General features: G+C 38.6%; 1 protein-coding gene across 1 annotated transcript; it reads right to left on the reverse strand.

Annotated features, from left to right (window-relative positions):
• Positions 1-446: 446 nt before the first annotated feature.
• On the reverse strand, positions 447-6077 carry LOC116316554 (CD276 antigen homolog). The gene is made up of 5 exons (XM_031735134.2): positions 5603-6077; positions 5034-5408; positions 4281-4574; positions 1682-1770; positions 447-1459 (listed from the first exon to the last, which is right to left on the reverse strand). The coding sequence occupies exons 1-4, from the start codon at positions 5679-5681 to the stop codon at positions 1694-1696; spliced, it is 825 nt and encodes a 274-aa protein (XP_031590994.2). The 5' UTR covers positions 5682-6077; the 3' UTR covers positions 447-1459; positions 1682-1693.
• Positions 6078-18988: the final 12911 nt, after the last annotated feature.

Here is an 18988-nt window from a genome sequence, read left to right on the forward strand (position 1 = left end):
GCTCTTGCCACCATACTGAAGATGTTGAAAGGAAAGCTGTCCCAGCATTTTCACTCATTTATCCTCTTTTCAGGTATGAAGAGACAATTTATACAGTTGAACTATGAGCTATTATGTGGGGAACTGTGTTGCTTGTATTTTCTAAACATGCTAACTGAAGTTTGGAAATCTTTTTAAGCCTTCTTTCAGTTTTTAGTGCTAACTGGTGCACGGTACAGTTAGCTAAGCTAAACACTGGCTTGGTGGCTAGCACAGAAATGCATGTCCCCAGAATATATACCACACATACTGGATATACTTTAATCATGTTTAGTTCAATAGGAAACACATACAGTGTGTGTGTGAGATTAACTTTTGCTATATTTCTGTGTGAAACTATCCACTGATGTGCTTGTGTTTGGTTTATAATAAGGATTGGTATTAAAAAAGGGACAAATGACTGTAGATGTGTTTTATAAATGTTTATTTCCAGAACATTTGAGGTTCATAATCTAGGTTTATGTTTATTGATTTGTTCGTTTAATTTGTTGTCAAGTGTCTTTCAGCAAATCAAAGTTCATAGTGATGGATGTTGGACTGATACAAAGCAGATGCTCACAGTTGGTTTCAAAGGTTTCAGTCATCCGTTTAAATTTAAGCTAATGTATTAGATATTACTGTTATTCTGTATTTTTTTTACCGGTGTCATGCAGGCTGGGGGTTGGAAAGCGGCCCCAATAGCCCTCGTAACATCTTCTTAGCTAAATGTAGCTAGTTAAATCCAGAGTAGTACGGCATAGTTCTCAGCCACAAAGACAACTGTAATTCACAGTACACATTATGTTTTGACTAAATGTTGAATGAGTCATTTCCCACCTGGCAATCCCACTTTAACACTGTCTGGAACGTCTTCTGAGTTTTAAAACAAACTTTCTGGAAAGCACTTTCCTGATTTTACTAGAAATATCATTTCCTTTTAACTGTCTTTCAACAGACTAAAAGAATAAATAATAAGACAAAAGTATAAAAAAAAGATTGTTGGCACACAGCAGGACTCTATGAAACCCACACCAGCACCAACCAACCAACTCCGAGCACCTTTCATGACCAAATGAAGTACAAAATTTTGGTAAGTCAAGAAAAATAAATTACAAAGAGTATTAAAATTTAAAAATTGCTAGTTACACAGTGGTCTGCACCCTCGGTGTGCCACAGTGATTTGCCCTGTGATTGCCCTTCTTTTACTTCTATTTCCTGCTGAAGCGACAGCCAGGAGGAGATCATAATGATGCAAAGGAAGGGCGCAAAATGCAAAAGAATTAAACCAGTAAGTTTGAATTATGGATAGTAGAAGTGTCTCCATGGCATGAAGTATTCTCAGCGTGAGGTATAATCACTCCTCTGGAGTAGTCCATTACCAAAACCAGATCCTGGTACCAACAGCAGAACATGGATGGGTGGATCAGTCTATGTCAGGTGGCTGAAACAGACAGATTAATGTAGCTATAAGTCTTGTATGAAAATTGGAAAAGCAATAAAGCACAGTAGTTGTTTCCTTTAGGCTGTTACATATGCATAGATGTGGGAATGTCATTCATCTATGTTTCTGTATCGGAAATGCTGTAAATAGCCTAAAACATCACCTGTTTAACATGATAGATCCAAAAGAGAAAAAAAAAATCAGTAAATTATTCAGACTCACCTTTGCTGTGGATCACAGCCAGTGTAGAGCTGTTAGAAGAAACACAGCAGCAGATATCAGACATTCAGGGGAGCTCGTCACTCCAGCACCTGCAGACAGAGACACACCAAAATGTAAGCTATTCTGCACTGCTGAAAAAATTAGGAACACTTTGAAAACACACAATCTTTACTGATATGACTGGGTACCTACAGAGGGCTGAATTTAAGGACACCACGAAAACCAGCATGAAAACAAAATTATACAACAGGCTTGTCCATTTTCCCTAAATTTAATTACAGCATCTCAAAACGGCAATAAGTAGCTTGTGTGGGCGTGGCCAACGTGCTTGCTTGTATGGATGCCTGACAACATCAGGGCATGCTCATAACTGGATGATGGTTTATATCCTGGGGATCGCTTCCCAGATTTGGACCAGGGTATCACTGAGCTCCTGGACAGTCTGAGGGGAAACCTGGCAGCGTTGGATGGACAAAAAAAATTTTCTATTGGATTTCGGTCACGTGGGAGTGGGAGCCTAATATAAGATAAAAACTTGCAATTTCAACAGCACATCTCAGTCTTTCTACATGATAAATATGTAAATTACAGAGAAAATTCTGGCAGTTCACCGCCTATACTTTCCTGTATTTATAAAACATGGAATTTTTGTTAACTTAACTGAAATTTCTACAGAAGACAATGACAAACAGGGACCTTTCTGTCATATAACTACTTTTTAAGTACTTGAATGGCTGTGAGGGGGTCTTTATCTGCAGGAAAAACTGTAAAACCTATAAAACTACAGTTAAATTTTTTTTTCTTTCCCTCACATTTTCCAAAGCCATCCTGCAGGACAGTTTTGGAACCTTTGCCAGGCCAATTCAGGCCCGGGGGCCAGATCTTTTGACACCTCTGGCTTAGACTGATTCTTACCTCTGCACATACCTCTATACTAGTTTTAAAATGTTTGTGCCCTGAGTCAGAACAGAAATAGTCAGATCAGCTTTAAAAGCCTCTTTTTCCAGGAATAAACTACAGGAGGTAAAACTGTCACATGAGAGTTAAAGTCAGTATTACTGAGTACATGAGTCTCAGTCAGTGGGACTGCTCGTAAGTTGAAGATGAAATCTGTCTCAAACTGAATGTGACTTTCTGCTTCAAGCTCTGAGCTGGAGGGAGGGCGTTTGACACGTAATTTGACATTTCCTCTGCATGAGAACAGATCATTGTTGTTCTACTTCAGTCTGAGACCGGAGATGAAGTGATACAGATACAAAAAGAATACAAAAAAATATGACAAAAAGCAACACTGATAACGCAAAGCTGCAGAAAATGGTTGATATCTTGTGGTTTCCTAATTTTAATAATTCAAACTTGTTAAAAATGTAAGTACTTTAGATGATTTGATTTGTGCTAGTTATGTTTCCTGTGCTAGTTCAGGTCACTTTTGGGGGTTTCGTCAAAATACCGTTCTCACTCTATTGGCAGTTAGGAGGGCACGTATACAGTAGGACCAGCATGCATAATAAACCAGCAAACTACACAGATTTCCCAGGAAAAATGGACTGACTCATACCAGCATTGTTTTGATTATGGGTTATAATTTTGGCAAACAGCAACTACAAATACATTTATTTTATCATGCTGAGTATTCTTGCCATGACAGCTACACACTAGAGCTCAGAAACGTTAAAGGTTACTCAGTGTTTTGAGGTCCTACTGTCTCACATCCTGATGGCAGAGACGTTGAAATTACTGCCGTTTTTGTTCTTATTTGTGGCTAACAGCTTTCTGCATATGAGCTCATCATGTCTGGTTTGCAAAAACAAAAGTGGTGATTATGAAACCGCTCAGCTTCATAACAGCTGCAAACTCCCTCCCCTTTTTTTAGTTGAGCCTTTTTTCAGCACCAAATAGATTAAAATGGGCGTTACACAGGGTCTATCAAAAAGAACCATCTGATTTCATGCTTGACTTAAAACATGCACTGTCAGTAAGTGGGGATTCGTGAGTTTCACGTGCTTTACTGGTAGATAGCGTAACATCAGGGGGACAAGTTTTCTGTGTGTGTGAAGGGGGACACATTTATACGTTTGGGATGTAAAAAATATAGCCTTTTGAATTAAAATGATTCTTTTTGATACACCTCAAATACTTTTAAATGAACAATTATTGTAATGCAAGTCGAAAGATGGCCAAGCTTTAACACTGGAAGAGAATAATGAGCAACAATAAGTAGACTCATAGTTCTGGCTTCACAGCACCTCCGCTACTTCCACTGGAAGAAAATTGTTTTGACATTGATGTGATAATTATTAATTCTTTCATTCATCAAATTTTTTTGCAATTAATTATTAAACACAGAAAAGGTGATCAGAGTTGGAAAATACAAATGTCTGACCGCTAGAATAATAACCATAAAGTAGATATATGGTTTTTACTGTCCATTTTATTAAATTCTATTAAATAAAAACCACTACCACAAATATTATGTTGTGTAATCTCGAGTGACGATGTAGTGACGATGTACTGGCATGTAGATTACATGTGAAATTAGTGAGATCCCCTCCATCTCCAGTTTAACTTTTCTCAGTCCACTGTATGGCGCCAAACATACCTTTGTTTAAGGTATGGGTGGCCGTCATTGTCCTGTTCAAAGTCGGGTTGTGGATATGACAGCTCACAGCCTTGTGAGGACCTGCAGGGATTGGTAGAGTGCTGTGGAAGCTGTAAAGGCGATCGTGATAATTCTGCATCGTTGTAGTCTGGATGTTCCTCGACTCTACTGATTGATGAGAGCTGTTATTGAGGAGGACCCATTGTATCTCAGGGGCAGGAAATCCTCCTTGGGTAGTGCACACTGCAGTCATTGTTTCCATATTAACATCTAGCATGGGATTCTGGTAAGGAACTGAGGAGAGAAGGGGACAGAAGACCATTTCCATCTTTCTAAAATTTTTGAATAAAGAAAAGTGAATATTACTCTAACAGTAGCGATTCTTCATGCCAGATTCTTCAGAATGGCATAACCTCATCAATCCTTCGGCTGGATGAGGTGAATATGTGTAATTCCTGAATAGCTTGTACACTTCAAGCACATCTTGACTGTTTGAATTAAAACCCACTTTGTGCACAGAGCAAAAATACACAAACTGTGTCTTTGTCCAAAATGATTTGAACCTAGCTGTCACTTGATTACCGATTAATAATCATTTCAAACACTAAATGCAAATATTCGCATTGTCACTGTTAGCAAAGCCTGAAAGGAGGAAACTGAAACTGACATCTCCACTGACTATAGGTGCTTATTTATATGACAATATAACTTCTCTTTCTTATTTTTGTGAAAAAGACTGAAAACCTTTCTTACCACCTATCTGTAAAGTTACTTGGCAGATCTGTGTGTGTTCCAGGTGGTATCTCTTCATCACGCTGCCGTCCAAGACTGCCGCAAAAGCCCAGAAAGTCCTTCCGTTATCTTCAAGAGTCAGGTTTTTGAGTATGATGCTGATATTTCCTCTAATTATGTCCTGAGGGAAGGCTGTGACTCTGTGTTTATAGTAGTCATTTACATGCTCAGCCATCTTTTTTCCTTCATTATAGGAATACAACACAAAATCCCTGTTATCTTGCCAATAAAAACGAACATTACTCCAGTCCGTGATATTTTTATTTTGTATACTACATTCGAGGACTGCTGAGTCGGTGATAGTGGTGTTAACATACACCAGTGTTGCATTACCCACTGAAAATGGAAAAAAAATAAAAAGGACAACTGTTAATGATTGCTACTTCCTCAAATCCTGTGACAGTCTAACACCAAATACTCTTATCTTTAAAAGTAATTTCTTCTCAGGCCAAACGGTACAGTTCCATCATGTACACAAACACGCACACAGCTTTGAATGAAAATGTTCTTATAAAAAGGCGATAGCTTACCGATCATGAGACTGAAAAAAAGTAAAAATAGGGTCAACATTTTTGTGAGCCTTTTGTTTAAGAGCAGCGAGCAAAACATGTGTTAGTGAGCACGAACACTAAAAATGAGGTAAAAAAAAATCATGTGCAATGGAGACTAACAAGATGCCTTCTTCTTTTGACTCGACAGTCTTCATCGGGCCTTTCCCCCCAGAATGACTAGTAATAAAGTCTTCATAATACCGAAGTAAAGCTCTGCTACGGAGAGCAGCTAATATCTGCATTATCAGTGCCCTGTGACTACATAAAGCCTACGTGCTTTGGTTGCCATTGAAGAGGAAGTGAGAGTTGGGTAACATGTCAGAATATTAAAGCAGAATATTAAACTAAGTGTACTCTAAGGAGACTCAATAATCTGAGCCTTTCTGACATTGAGAGCTAGAAAATAAAACAGAAGAGTGAGCTGATATTCTCTGTTCACCTCTGCACGACAAGCTTCCACTCTCTGTCAGACAAAGACGTTCAGCTGACTTCCTTAATACTGAGAACCACCTGCCATTAGATACAGATATGAAATCAGTTTAATATGATAGAAAAGGAAGAACATGACTCACGAATGTTTACAGATCCAACGAGGATACCTGAAAGTTTTTCCATTGCCCACCTAACATAGAAACAGTGTGTGTGAAAAACAACATAGGCCGAAAGGTAAGATTCTCAAATGGATATCTCATGGTTAGACAAAATTTAAAAAAAACTGTTGCACCAAAAAAATCACACAACTTCCTGTTGCTTTATTTGCTCTTTTTTTCTTCATTGATTTTGAAGTTGTTGTCTCTCTCTTACGTTTAGCTTCTTTGATCTTCACTTTGATCATTTTTTGCCTTCTTCTCAGTCTGTTCGCTTGCTCTGTGTTCAGTAATTTTCTTGTTGATCTGATACAGACAGTTTAATTTACACTGCTTTCTGTGGTAGTATCTTTGGGTTCCATTGTTTTTGTATCTTCAATCACTGTACACACACTGCCCACTTTATTAGGTACACCTTGCAAGGTCCAGGGTGAACCTCATTTTTCATTAAGAACTTAATTCTTCATTAAACAGAATACTGGAAATATTCGTCAAAGATTTCAGTTCATATGATATCATACATGATAGCATCACACAATTGCACCAAATTTCTGCACTGCATCCATGATGTGAATCTTTTGTTCGCTATAGTGCTATACTGGATTGAAATTTGATGACTGCAGTAGTCTTTTGAGCAAAGTGAACTCGCGGTGTTATCTTCTTTGAGGCAGCCATGGAAAGGGATGGACATGATCAGCAACAATACTCAGGGTAGCTGGAGTATTTAAAGCTCATTTGGTGCTAATGGGCTGAAGATGTGCCAAGAAAATATTCCCCACCCCACTACTTGACCTCCACTAGCAGGAACCGCTGATAAAGGCAGAATGGGTCCGCGTTTTTATGTTGTCTACATCAAATTCTGACTCGACCATCTGAATGTTGCAGCAGAAATTAAAACTCATCAGACCAGATATTGTTTTTCCATCTGTTGTTTAGTTTTAGTGAACCTGTGTGAACTGTACTCTCAGTTTCCCGTTCTTAGCTGACAGGAATGTCACCTGGCTTAATCGTCTGCTGCTGTATCCCATCTGCATCAAGATTCAGCATTTGCATTTGGACATGTTCTCCTGCATTCCCTTGGTTGTAATCTTGGTTGGTCATTTGAGTTACTGTTGCCACTCATTGAGTATTTGCTCTCTTAAAACCCAAGAAATGTTTGTGTGGGAAAATGATAGTAGATTGTCAGTTTCTGCCTGGCAACAACCATACCATGTTCATAAAATTAACATAAATCACCTTTTCTCCCCATTCTGATGCTCAGTTTGAACGTCAGCCGGTTGTTTTGATCATGTCTATATGACGAAATGGATTTAGCTGCTGAGTGGCTTACAAGCATGCATCAGTGTGAGCTTCACAGGATGTTTTTGGTTTGTTGTTTGTGTTTCAGTCAGATATGAACATCTTCATCCTGCACCATCATCATAACTAATCATGATAAAAATTAAAGTGAAATAGTATACTACTGTCATGGAAATAATAAATTACTAATATTAATATATAGTATGTTATTTAATACTCTATTTTAGGTCATATTTGGGCCTTGGAAGCATATCATTGGCAGGTTAGGAATTGCTGCAAAGATCCTTGTGCTAAAATTGATTGTTTCTGAGCAGCCATCAGACTATTTAGGGGGATAGGAGCCTTTAAATTTGACCCACAATGCACTTGTACTTCAGTTGTCTTTATTTTGCAGCCAGAAACCATGGCAGCAAAGCAAAGCAAGTCAGCAGTGTTGCTTCATGATGATGCCAAAATGTAAACTTTATTTCTCAAGTCTGTATTACAAGAACGAATCACCGTCAGCACATCTATTCTCCTTTTTGCAACTGTCTGCTGGCTGCAGTTGTTAGTTACCAGAAATATTGGTGCGGCATAAGCACAGTAGGTTTGTGGTCCATGGATCCTTTTTTGTTTTCGTTTTCTGCCACAGATGTATTCTTGCTGACTGTCTGTCTGCAGATTTGCCTTGCAGAGACAAAGAGACATAAGCAGACTCCGTTTGTTGAAGTGAAAGCAGTTCACTTTTTTCCTCTTTGTTTCCTCAGGCATAGTCATCAAAAAGGAAAACTTTGTAACTGATTATAAAATGGCAATGATATCTCAGAAGTAATTAAGAACCAGTCAGACAGCTTGTTTTAAGCAGTTTTCTAATAGCTGTTTTTGTCCTGCTAAGGCCTTTACACACCAAAAGCGTTCCGTAAAAACGACATGTAATTCCGAATTTTACGGATCCAAACATGCTGTGTAACCTAAATACACACCGAATGTGTTTGCAGAAAATTCATCCTCAAATAACAGACTGTGAAAAAAAGGAGTTGACATCAAGCAATGATGAGCTAGTTCTGATTTTACTAAACCAAAAAAGGAACAAACAGAAATTCTTTGTTCCTCCCATTCTCAAGAGAAAGGAGCAGCATGCAGAACTTCATGTTGAGATCCAGGAGCTGAAGCTTTATCGCGATTGCTTTTGCACATATTTCTGGATGTCAGTGGGGCCGGTTGAACTCTTGTTAGCAGAGATGAAACCATACTTGAGGAGGCACAGAAATAATGTCAAGAGCCGATTGTGACACAACAACAATCAAATGTAACACCATGTTCAACACTTTGACTGCGTCACCACCAGACAATGATGTGATTGGTTAGATGTGTTCATATGCAACCGAAACACTGGAAAAATTTAGCTTAACCTGAAAAAATTAATGTTGCAAACTCCTCCTACATAATTTCGTGTTTGGTGTGAAGGGCTGCATCAACAATAGGCGAGTCAGAAAATATTTTTAGTGCACGATATATTTGCACAGATTTTATGTTTCTGGTGTGTAGAGGCTTTTACTCAGAAAAACCATCAAATTCTTTTTAAACAGTCAAAAAAACAAAAAAATTGAGGAACTGAATAAAAGTTTTGATTGCTGTCCCCCTGATGTGACCCACTGGTTATGTTTTACTTTGAAATGAAGAAGTATTACACAGTTGAAAGAACAGAGAAGCACAACAAGGTCTATCCAAATGCAGAGCAGTAGGTCTGTTAAAGGAAGGATTCTTGTAAAACTTTTTGTTTTTAATTATTTATGAGCTTCCTCTGTTTATTCAGTTCATGAATGAGCACAGAGAGCCACAGCTCCATAGACTGGGTGCTTTCTAGGTTTTTGTACTTTTCCAGCCCTGGACTACATGATATCTGCCACCGCAAGCTACAGTAAGTAGGCCCTGATTTGTGTGCTACTGGGGGACTAAGTTGCACCACATGATAATCTAAGGAGCTTGGAAAGAAAAGCGTCTGGGCTTCTCCCCTAATTCTTTGTCAGACAATTTAGGCTTTGAAGATAATGAGGCGAAAGCTGATGCGACGTAACATAACTCAAAAGGAAGTGAAGCTAAATAACAAGCAGAAGACACAAGACTAACGTTTTGTATTCTGTAGTGCAGACCTAAATGCTGCGGAGCACTTTGGATCGGGTCCAGATTTACATCACGAAGCTGCAGACGCCCCCCTCTTGCGTAGTCTGTGGCTCTGCCTTTCAGACAGCAAGGGTGCGGTTGTTTACGCAGTGTGGGTCTGATTCTTTCTTACAAGTTCTAGTTCTTCAAAATCCTCATCAACCCGTCACACATATTCAGAAGTCTGCACGGGAGCCATCTATTCTCTTGTCAGGGTCTTCAAGGAATATTTCATCTAATTTTTTCGGATTCAAACTCCAATCATCAGGTAGGAGTGAGGGGGCGGGGGAGGTCATTCTGGTCCTGGGTATCCTTTAAAAAAATATTTTTATTGCATTTATGGTGGTCAGTTGAGCCACGTAGTTTCTTTTTTTTTTCTCCATAAGAAGTGAGCTTGATTCTCTTCCTAAAAACTTTTTTTTTTTAATTTATCTACAAACTATAAAAAATATATAATATTTAACTAATTGGGATACTTTTATTCTTTATACTGTGTTAATCCTAAGAGCATTTATTTATTCATTTTTTAATTCATGTATTTATTGTCTGCCTTTCAGGCTACTGTCAGTGAAACAAAAAAGTCAAAATAAGACATGAGCCCAGAATTGAAGCATGTTTTGATTTATCTGCTTTAATATTTTATTTTAAGTTAACTGTGGAGCAGTATGGAGAAAATCATTTACATTAGTAACACATACAGGTATCATTTACAGTATCCTTAAGTCATAACAAGAATGAGAGCCAAAAAATAAAATTAATAAATAATTCATTAATGAAAAAAATGTTTTTCTGTTTTTTAACGTTTTTTCCCCATGTAGTTGAAACTACATTTGCATATACTCAAACACTTCCTTCCTGTTTCGTCATTCTGTACATATCATATCGCCTGCCGAAAAAAATAGACGCTCCTTTTATTTTAAATGGAAATGAGTTGTTTCTCCACCTTGTTTGGTATGTCTGAAAATTTGTTATATCTCTTCAAGACACTGCAAAAATGTATGTGAAGCAAAGTGTGTGTATATGTACTTCTTGCAGCATGGTGACCTTTGTGCTTATGAAATACTCTGCTCTTTCTATTAATCTAGTTTATAATATCATTATTTACTAATCTCATCAGTTGTCTTGTTAGTTGTTACATTCAGCAATAAAAATGTTGCATGAGACATGAAAGTAGTTCGGGTGTCCTAGAACAGCTCTTTTAGTCTGATGACCACGTAAAATGGCGGCTGTCATTTGTCAGCCTAAAAGTTGAAGTGCTGCCTTGGAAGTGAGATCCTGAACCTGAAGGTTGCTCTAACTGTGTGTGCGTGTGGAAGGTTAAAAAAAAGGTGGTGTAGGAGTTAGCACCATTGTGTGAACTCTAAGGTGTTGTGCAGTTTAGCTCACTGGAGCTATTTTCCAACTGAGGAAAAGAATAATCTGGTTGAATTAAAGCTTAAAATAAACTGGCTGAAGGGCAGAGCAAGGGAGCTGGAAAACTGCACAATTGGCAGCTGTAAAATATGGCGGCTAGGTGGCTGAAGCCTGGACCTGCACAGGGTGAGGCTCGGCTGCTCAACCACATCGTGCTCAAACCGTTCATAGAGTGGGTCTAGAAGTAGGCCCACTCCACTGCCAGCTGGTTAACCAGCCTGTGATTGCAAAAGCTTCTTTGTGCCTGTTACCATTAATGTAGGTCCCATTTAAAGTCTTTGGTGTCGACCTCATCGGGCCATTTTACCAGAGTGCTCGCAAAGATATCGCTTTGTATTAGTTCTGGTGGATTATGTAATGTGACATCCCAAAGCAGTGAGGCTGCACACCATTTCTGCAAAGAGTGTGGCACAAGCACTGTTTCAGGTCATCTAACAGTCTGCATCCTGAAAGATATACTGACTGACCAGGGCACATGGTTCATGTCTCGCACACTAAAGGAGCTGTACGAATTATTGGACATTAAATCTGTTTGGACCAGTGTCTACCACCCTCAGACTGACGGGTTGGTGGAGTGACTGAACAAGACTTAAAAGCCCATGATTCATAAGTTCATTCACGAGGGTGAACACAATTGGGATCGCCAATTTTCACCAGGAGACAAAGTGCTTGTATTATTCCTTTCTTTTAGCTCAAAGTTACTTGCCAAGTGGTAAGGTCTCTTTGTGGTCACATGGTGAGTTGATGGCGTTGACTATAACATCATAGTGTCAGACAGGGGAGGAGCCACACAAACCTCAAACTCTTCAAAGCATGGAGAGAGGCTGAAACCTCTTCTCTGGTGAGTCTGGGGAAGGTGAGAGATGAGTTGGGGCTGGCGGTGCATAATTCCACCATTCCTGCCTCCCGCCATTGTGGCAACCATCTCACACAGCCCCAGAGAGCAGAGGAGCAGTGTTTTGCAGATTTATTCTCCACCCTGCTCAGCTATACTAGTCTCATGACCAAATAATGACTCCGATATCTGTGAGTCTAATGATAGTCTTATGAGCCCCATTTTGATACACACACAGGCGTAACCCCATTGGTTACCTGAGCATAAGTGGTAAATTGGTCAGAGGGAATTGGCTGAAATACTGAAAATGGGAGTAAAGTAACATGTGGTGTAGCCCCATAGTTCTTTTAGTGAAGAAAGATGGCTCTATACAGTTTTGTGTTGATACTGTAAGGTGAATCAAGTTTCACAGTTTGACACTTGTTCCATACCCTGGGTCAACAAGCTCCCAGACCAGTTAGGCACTACTCACTTTTTCTTGATGTTGGATTTGACCAAGGGCTACTGGCAGATTCCCTTGCCTTGCCTGAGTCCAAGGAAAAAACGGCCTTCTGCAGGTGGCTTTGTGCAGGCTCTCTGTGGGGAACCCTTGCTCTACACGCCTAACTTATTTCCTATTTTGAACTCTTTACACAGGCTCCTGATGTATTTTAAGACTAATTTTAAAATACTTGTACTTACATAGCGAGGAGTAAATGGAGCAGCTCCAGTCTACCAGTCCCATTTGGACTTAACTTTTATTGCATTAAAACTTGCATTTTTTCCATTTTACCAGCTGGTTAGTTAGGCTTAAACAAGTCATCTGGTTATGACATCTGAATTGAGTGAATCTAAATGGACTTCTTTTAGTTTCAATTTACTGTATAAAGTACAATAAAGTTCTATGTTCTACAGGTCAGAAAGTGGCAGTGGCACGAGATTCAGAGCTCCACTGTCTGGAATCTTGATTTGTTTTAGCTGGGTGTTTCTCTGTTTCATTGCAGGTCTGCTGTTCTGGTTCTTGGTTCCAGTTTCATCAGAAACAAATGGAACCAGAGGGGCACCGCTGGTCCTTCAGTGCCATCACAACCTCAGCGAAAAGTTCATTCCTGAGAAAACCTCCATATACTGGCAAAGTAATTCCAGCGTTCTTCATGTTTTTTCAAAAGGACAAGAAGAATTTCAACACCAAAGTGAGTCATTTAAAAACAGGACTGCAATTTTCCACGATCAACTGGCTTCTGGCAACTTCTCCCTTGTCATCAATCCGCTGATGCTGAAAGATGATCAGCTCAGCATCGAGGTTGCTTACATACCAGAAAGCAGGACACTCTGCCAAAACACTGTTCATGTAGCAGGTATAGTTCACCTTAATTAACATGGATGCAAATATCAGTATTTGTTAAATATGTGAAATGCTAACTGTATGTCCAATGGGATTGAAAAGATGAAACCCTTCAAGCAGTGTTCAGGGGAAAACAGGTGACTCGTGATGATTGTTTAGAGTGCTGCATGTATTTCTTCACTGAGTTGAGTGATGATTGAGGGATAAAACTAGTGACTAGTTTATGTTTTTGTTAATTTGTGCAACAATGATCTCTGATTAGTTAAAATTTGTATGAAAATTCTAACATTTATACATGTGAAAAATCTCTGACTCATTTCCAGCTCCTTTTGATATGCCAAATATCGTGTTCAACACCAGAGATATGATGGCTATGTGTGCAACAAAGGGGGGCTTTCCTGAACCAGAGCTATCGTGGATCGTCATGGACCATGAGGGACATGAACGTACACTTGAACCACCTGATGTCCAGACCTATGAGATCTATAAGGAAGATGACGGCACCTACAGAGTTACCAGCACTGCCAACATCAGTGGATCACAGAAAGTTACCTGCAGCATTTACAACCCAACTTCAAAGGAGACGTTGAGTGTAATTAAAGATGTAATTACAGGTACTCCAAGGATCATTTTTGCTTTTCAGTCTGAAGTTGACTTTTCAAATATATTCAGAATCCATATCCATAGGTTCGAAATAGATATGTAAACCACTGTGTTTATTAATCAACCAACAATGACAAAAATGTAGAATAACGTGAGGTTCAACTCCTGAAGCAGAACTCTAAGTCTTAAGTCACAGTTTATCTTAAACACAGAGAAAAACACATATATATAAATTTGCTGTAAATTTAAAAACACACTGTGAAATTTGAAACTGCCGGAATTTCATACATCTCATCCCAGATTAACATCAATTGTAGGTCTGTTTCCCTGTAATTTCATGTCATCGAGCCAAAAGCCTTGACAAGCCTGGAAAATAACCTAATTCTCCATTGCAGACTTAGTAGTAGCAAATCTTTTATAGATACAATTTGAGTGAATAAATTCATAATTATATTAACACCAATCTCTTCAAACCAGAGAAGATCTTAAAGTAACTTATTGAAAAAAGTGTGACCCCCAACAATCCTGATTTGAATTACAGTAGCTTACAACGTTACCATTTTCATGCAAGAGAATTCAAGATGCACATCAATTCCCATCAGTTTGTGGAAGCTTTCTGTGTTTCATTCATACAGATTCCCATGAGCAGTTAACCTAAACTTCAGTTTACAGTGCTGTTTAGATTTAGAAGATTTTTGCACTAAGGATTAATTTTGTGTTGAAGTTGTAGGTAAAGCAACACAACTGATTGTTGTGACTGTGTCTTGTTCCTGATTTACAGATGAAGGCTGGAGTCTGCCTTTGGGACCTGTTCTTGGAGTACTGGTAATACTCGCAGTAATAATCGGAGCAGGAGCTGTCATCGGCTGCCGAAAAATGAAAAGTCTGTAAACTTTTGAATTTTGCTCCTTTTCCTTTGTAATTATTAATTATGTAATTACATGTTTAAAAATTGGTTAAATGAAATACTGTGCGGAGGATCAGTAACAGCAGTACCGAGTAAAATGTATGACTATATACATAATTAGAAAATGACAAAGTGACTCTGACCCCTTAGCAACCTCTGGTTGCTGGGTAAAAATGGGTTATTACTTGATTGGCTGGTGAGTGGTTGCTTGCATTTGCTATGAAAAAGAGAGTGCTACACCATAAGGTTGCTGCATTTGCCTGCAGTTTGCAAGAAAGACGTCCACTTGTCTGCAAATACTATCCAAATACTCTTCGAGTTTTAATGAAAGTGTGTAAAGTTTGACACAAACTGGAAACTGAGAGTTTCCATTTAAAGTAAAAGAAACACATTTGCAATGTTTGCAGACAAATTGGTGTTTTTCATGTAATCACAAGGATGTTTTTTGTGCGGCACCGTATATTTCTTTGCAACCGATTTGACACTAGTGACTGGTAGCAACAACTGGACAACTGAGTACACACTTATTTTGCTTTTTTTCTTCCTTTAATTTGCAACATCTTTGAAAGAATGCACCAGGTTTAAACCGCTGTGGAAAATTAGTATCAATCTCTTAATTTCAGCTCACCTTCTGAAGCAGTTACCAATGAAAGCTACAACACAAAGTTTGTGAGAGAGAAACATTTCAGGGTGTAAAATAACCTCAAACTATAACTTCATGAAGACTACTTTTCCTACATTGGAACTCTGAACACGAAATTAAGCACAGGCACAGATGTCCCTGCTCTGTGTCAACCCTTTACACTGTTGAGATCCATTGGAAAAAGATCCACACATATGCCGCACACAGCTGCTCTGTTGAAAGTTAATACATGAATCATTTCTCTTGCAGGGAGAGACTGTTCAGGACAAAACCTACAAGAACTGAGCGCCAATGAACCTGCACCATTGGAAGACAGCACTCCTGATCCTGAAGCTGTTGCAGTTGATGATGTAGCTAAATAAAGGGAAAACACTAAATAGAAGAGATGGCAGGAACTCATGTTTCTTCCTGTCCAGAAATAGACCTCATCTATGGAGGACCACAGAGCCACACACACAGAAAAATAGTGTTTTTATTTTAAATTCAATTATTAAATAATAAATAACTTTAGTAATGTTTGAATAAGTAAAATAATGAATAAATGAATCTGTAAATGAATTTACAAATGCATAATTTATTGTACAAATCATTATTTAAGCAAAAAAGTCTTTACTTCGATGCGCGTGGCTCTTGTGGTCCTCCATATGTTAGCATGTTACCTTCAACAGGTGGTTATAGGCTGAGTCTACAGGCACACACTCGGAGGATCAACTCTACATTTCACTGCAGGGCCCCTTCATTTTTCACAAATCCGTGTCGGGTAGAATGTAAATACATAGGCTGAATGGCCTTTGTACAAGCACACACACTTCTTAGCAGGGCAAAGCTGTGAGCAGCCAGCCAGCCTCTGTCCAACCTATCAGAAATCTTTTTAAATCGCGCCACATGGCTAATTTGCATTGCTTCGGGATTTCAGAAACGAGATAGCTAATCCAACATCTGATCTGATTCAGTAGTTAATCTCAAAGCTTATCCAATAGCTAATATAATAGCTAATCCGTGAGCAACAGGAAAGGGAAATGGATTTTCAAATGAGGACTTGAATCGCCATTTTAAAAGTCACCAATACATTTTTTGATTTTTGAATCCATTTACTTATTTCACTTTTTAAAATTGTTTTAAATATGATTTTGAAAATCTATTTTTTAATTTGGAATTCGAAAATGGTTTTAGAAATGAGGTTTTTATTGAGAGTTTAATTCTTTTTTTGTGAAATTCATTTTCGATTTGAAGTATTTATTGATGGATTAATAATTCATTTTGAAAAATCGATTTAAAAATAGTGTTTTTATTTTAAATTAAATTATTAAATAATAAATTAGTAATGTTTGAATAAATAAAATAATTTAAAAAATGAATTCATAAATGAATTTACAAATCCATAATTTATTGTACAATTCGTTTTTTAAACACAGAATTGTTTATTGCGATGCGTGTGGCTCCTGTGGTCTTCCATATCAAACAACCAGCAAGTTGCACACAGACAGCACCTTTATTTCAACAAAAAATTTTGAGTCCTTCACATTCCTCTATGAATAACCATGCTGGATGCATCTGGATGCTTTCAAGTTTTAAAAATCAGATCATCTATCTCACAAGAGCTGAATGCCTGATGAAAACCTAAAGTGTTTCATGTAAACAGTAGGGGTTCAAAATCAAAGATAATGTAATAATATAATATGATATAAAAAAAATAATATAATTTAATACTTCTTGCCATGCAGAGAAAATCTGATTCATGTTACAGCTTGAAACATGACACAGTGTCAAGTGTTCTCTGTCTGTGAGGAGCCTACACTTGAAAAAGACCAGACTTTGAATTTCACTCCATTTATTTTTGACCAGTTTCAGGTTCATTCAGGTAGGTAGCTGTTTTGCTAGATAGATAGGTGAAAAACCTTTAAACACACAAAAAATAACGAACATTTCATTAATCATTCAAATAAATTAAATGCATCATACAGAATACGTAACAAAAATATATACACTTCAGTAAAGCCATTTAACATAGACAAAAGTATTTAGCTAAACTATCATTTAACCCAGTTTAAGTTAGTTTTACATTCATTGGTTTTTAATCACAGACCCGAGTAGTTTCAAACAACGAAGATGAAATAAACTGTGGCTTTCACATACACAAAACGTGTCTACCTTGCATTCTATACTTTTTATAACCAATTACATTTTTAAAGCATACATTTTAGAGTTTGCAAGTATTTTAATAGAGACTTTAACCAAGGATTCTCTTTTACAAAGAATTATTTTCCTTAAATTAAACCAAACACATTTACACTAGTTTTAAGATTTAACCAAGGATTTGGGATAGCTATTTTTAGTATTAATTAACATAAATATGTGGGAAACACAATCTACATAAACAATTTATTCAAACTTAAACATTCCTTTTAATATCAATATAATTGTTTAAACTTAAATGCAGTAACTATTTCCCAAAGCATAAATACATTTCCACAATTGAGCTTCCATAGGTCCCAAACATAAGCAGAAAATATGAGTCCAAGAGCTTACCGATAGCCCGTCTAGCTCAAAGTCTTCCTCACAGTGGAAAGTGGATTGTGCCTTGTTTGCTGTCCTCTCAGTATGTCGCACCCAGGTCAAATGACTGCTGCATGCATTTTAAGGCTTACTAGGCACGCCCGCCCTTGATTGCTCTAATTCAGCTCACCTGGCGGAGCGGTGCACACCAGGCCGCGCTTAGTTATAGATTGCACACAAGGTCTAATCAGCAGCACCACAGAGCAGGTAGTGGGCAGGAGGAGGAAGAGAAGAGCAACAGCCACACCTACTAGGTCAGCGTGACACCTCCCACTCGATCTTTTCTCAGCACTGCATGGAAAGATCGCACTCAGGTGGGCTGGTTCCTGGCTTGATCTTCCACCGGTAAAAGGACCACAAGACGCCGGATGTCCCGATGTCAAATGGTGCTCAGCTCAGGACTTCTGGTAGCGGATTTTGGACTCTTGACTGCAATGCTGGAACTTGGAGAGACCCTCACATTCACATCTCGAACGATCCCTCGCGGATGACCAGGTTTGGTCCAGCGAGTTGGCTCCAGGACCTCCAGAAGTTGTTGACCATGGTTTGTACTTCTTTCATCCCTCACATGATAGGGTCCAAACAGGTCGACAGATGTGAATTCGAATGGTGCAGCAGGATTTGACCTCTCTTCAGGTTAGTCTCCCATCACTTGCTTACAGGTTCTTGCCTTTGCCTTCTTGCAGACGATGCACTGGTTAACGACCTTTTGGGGAATAATTCTTCCTCTGACAACCCAAGCCTTCTTTCTCATCCGCAGTAAGGTTCCTGCCACTCCGTCATGTCCCTCGCTGTGTGCTTCTCTGGCAAGGAGGGTGGATAACCAGGCTTGGAATGGTAGAAGGGGAACGGCTTTGCGGTCTTCTTTGAAGGTCTGGATTCTGCCACCACAAACTAGAAGTCCACTTGTTTGGTCTCTGTAAACGACTAGTCTGTCTGTTGTGGTGCTTGGGAAGTTGACGCCCTCTTGTGCTGCTAGGCAAAGGTCTCGAAAAGCATCTCGTCTCTCACTGACTGTGAGGACACCCGAGCATGGTACTACCTCCCACTTTTCTT

The sequence above is a fragment of the Oreochromis aureus genome, linkage group 16 (genome assembly GCF_013358895.1).
Source record: "Oreochromis aureus strain Israel breed Guangdong linkage group 16, ZZ_aureus, whole genome shotgun sequence".
Lineage (NCBI taxonomy): Eukaryota > Metazoa > Chordata > Actinopteri > Cichliformes > Cichlidae > Oreochromis > Oreochromis aureus.

Coding starts and splice junctions, on each gene's coding strand:
- LOC116316554 (XM_031735134.2), bottom strand. CDS start 5,681: ATGTTTTGCTCGCTGCTCTTAAACAAAAGGCTCACAAAAATGTTGACC. Junction 4,575..5,033: donor AGTAACTTTACAGATAGGTG/GTAAGAAAGGTT, acceptor TTCTCTCCTCAG/TTCCTTACCAGAATCCCATG. Junction 1,771..4,280: donor CACCCATACCTTAAACAAAG/GTATGTTTGGCG, acceptor CTCTGTCTGCAG/GTGCTGGAGTGACGAGCTCC.